General features: G+C 53.3%; 1 protein-coding gene across 1 annotated transcript in view; it reads left to right on the top strand.

Annotated features, from left to right (window-relative positions):
• CSUI_003590 (uncharacterized protein) overlaps positions 1–783 on the top strand; it is a gene marked incomplete at both ends in the record, with an annotated part of 1,817 nt that extends 1,034 nt beyond the window's left edge. The window contains one exon of the mRNA XM_068063786.1: positions 436–783. Coding sequence (XP_067924230.1) covers positions 436–783 — 348 coding nt within the window. The remainder of the gene's footprint in view (positions 1–435) is intronic.
• Between the last annotated feature and the right edge of the window lie 663 nt (positions 784–1,446).

Here is a 1,446-nt window from a genome sequence, read left to right as displayed (position 1 = left end):
GAGAAGCCTGAGGATGAACAGGATAAGGCCAAGCCCGATGACCACAAGAAGCCAATCTGGAGACCTGTTTCTCCTTTGTTTCCTGGTCGCCCCGTTAGCTCTTGGCAACCTGTCTCAATTTCGTCACAAACTTATTCTCAACGTCCCGGGACAGTGACGCCAATCTCATCATCTTCACATCCGGTTGGAACTACTAGAGTGTCACATCTCGGCTCCAGCCTTCAGAGGCCTCTCTCCATTCCCTCACACACTTACTCTTATTCACGGCCTACAGCGACGCCAATTTCGTCGACCTCACACCCTACTAGTACCACCAGAGTGTCACACTTTGTCTCGGGACACCCTTACCCGCATCCGATAAGCTCGAGGACTCCGGTTTCATCAGTGACCAGGCCGATTACGGGTTCTTCCGGTGTTTGGCACCCCGCTTCTCAGCCTACAAAGTCTTCCAGCCTGAGGGGAAGCGTTTACCACCGTGTACTAGGCGAGCGAGGTCACGAGGACGGAAAAGAAGAAGAGGCCAGTGAGGAAGGCTCCTCGGGAGGATGGTTCTTGGGAGGGGATGAGACATCAAATGCCGAAGAGGCTGAGCAATCCCCGTCTCCGTTAGAGCAGGCTCGGGAAAAAGCGCATGATCTCACAGAGGGGGTGAAAAGCCGCGTCGGACAATTCGTGAAGGAACAGCTTGAAAGTGCGGGCGAGAAACTGAAAGATTATTTGCGTGATGCCCATCCGACGGCGATGAACGCTGCCGAGGTCGCTCGTGAGGCTGCTGGCGTTTAAGCCTCGTTCAAGTGTTGTTCCATTTCTCGCGGTGTGGCTTGTTCTTGGGCTCATCGGGATCTGTCGTGTCGTCGCGATGTCGGTCTTAGTGGGTTCTGGAGTACAGTCTATTTTTGCCTGTAGCATCTCAAACCCTCCCTTTGTGTGTCGTCTTCGTGCAACCCTGTCCTGTCAGACTCATGTCCATCCTATCTGAAGTTATCTTTCCTGCAGCCTGTAGGTCATCAACCCTACAACTCTTCGGTCACGAGTCAGACAGATATATGCTTGGAAAGCTGTTTGCGGGCTGCCCCATTCGGCATGGTGAATGCGACCCGTTCCTCAGCTTCTAAAGAGAGCCAGTTCCAACTGTCGTAAACTCGATGTTTACCTCCACACGACTTCTTTCAAACAGTGATTACTGTGGAGTTTGCTGGATACTAGTCTTGTTATAGAATGTATCCTCTGCTTTGGGGCTCGGATTTGCTTGTCACTGATAATTTGGCCACGCGGGCTCAACTGAATCAAGACCGGATGTAACAACCTCGCGGCTGGGTTCACCTGGTACCGCGGCCAAGTGCAGACTTCTAACCGTGCGCTACCTTTTCGCCCTTGGCCCCACTTCGCATTGACCCGATGCGGTAGTGCTGTCCGCCTTCGTCCTCTGGCGGGGGTTACTGAAGC

This window comes from Cystoisospora suis, assembly GCF_002600585.1.
Source record: "Cystoisospora suis strain Wien I chromosome Unknown contig_1631, whole genome shotgun sequence".
Taxonomy (NCBI): domain Eukaryota; phylum Apicomplexa; class Conoidasida; order Eucoccidiorida; family Sarcocystidae; genus Cystoisospora; species Cystoisospora suis.
This window is presented reverse-complemented; position numbering and strand designations above follow the sequence as displayed.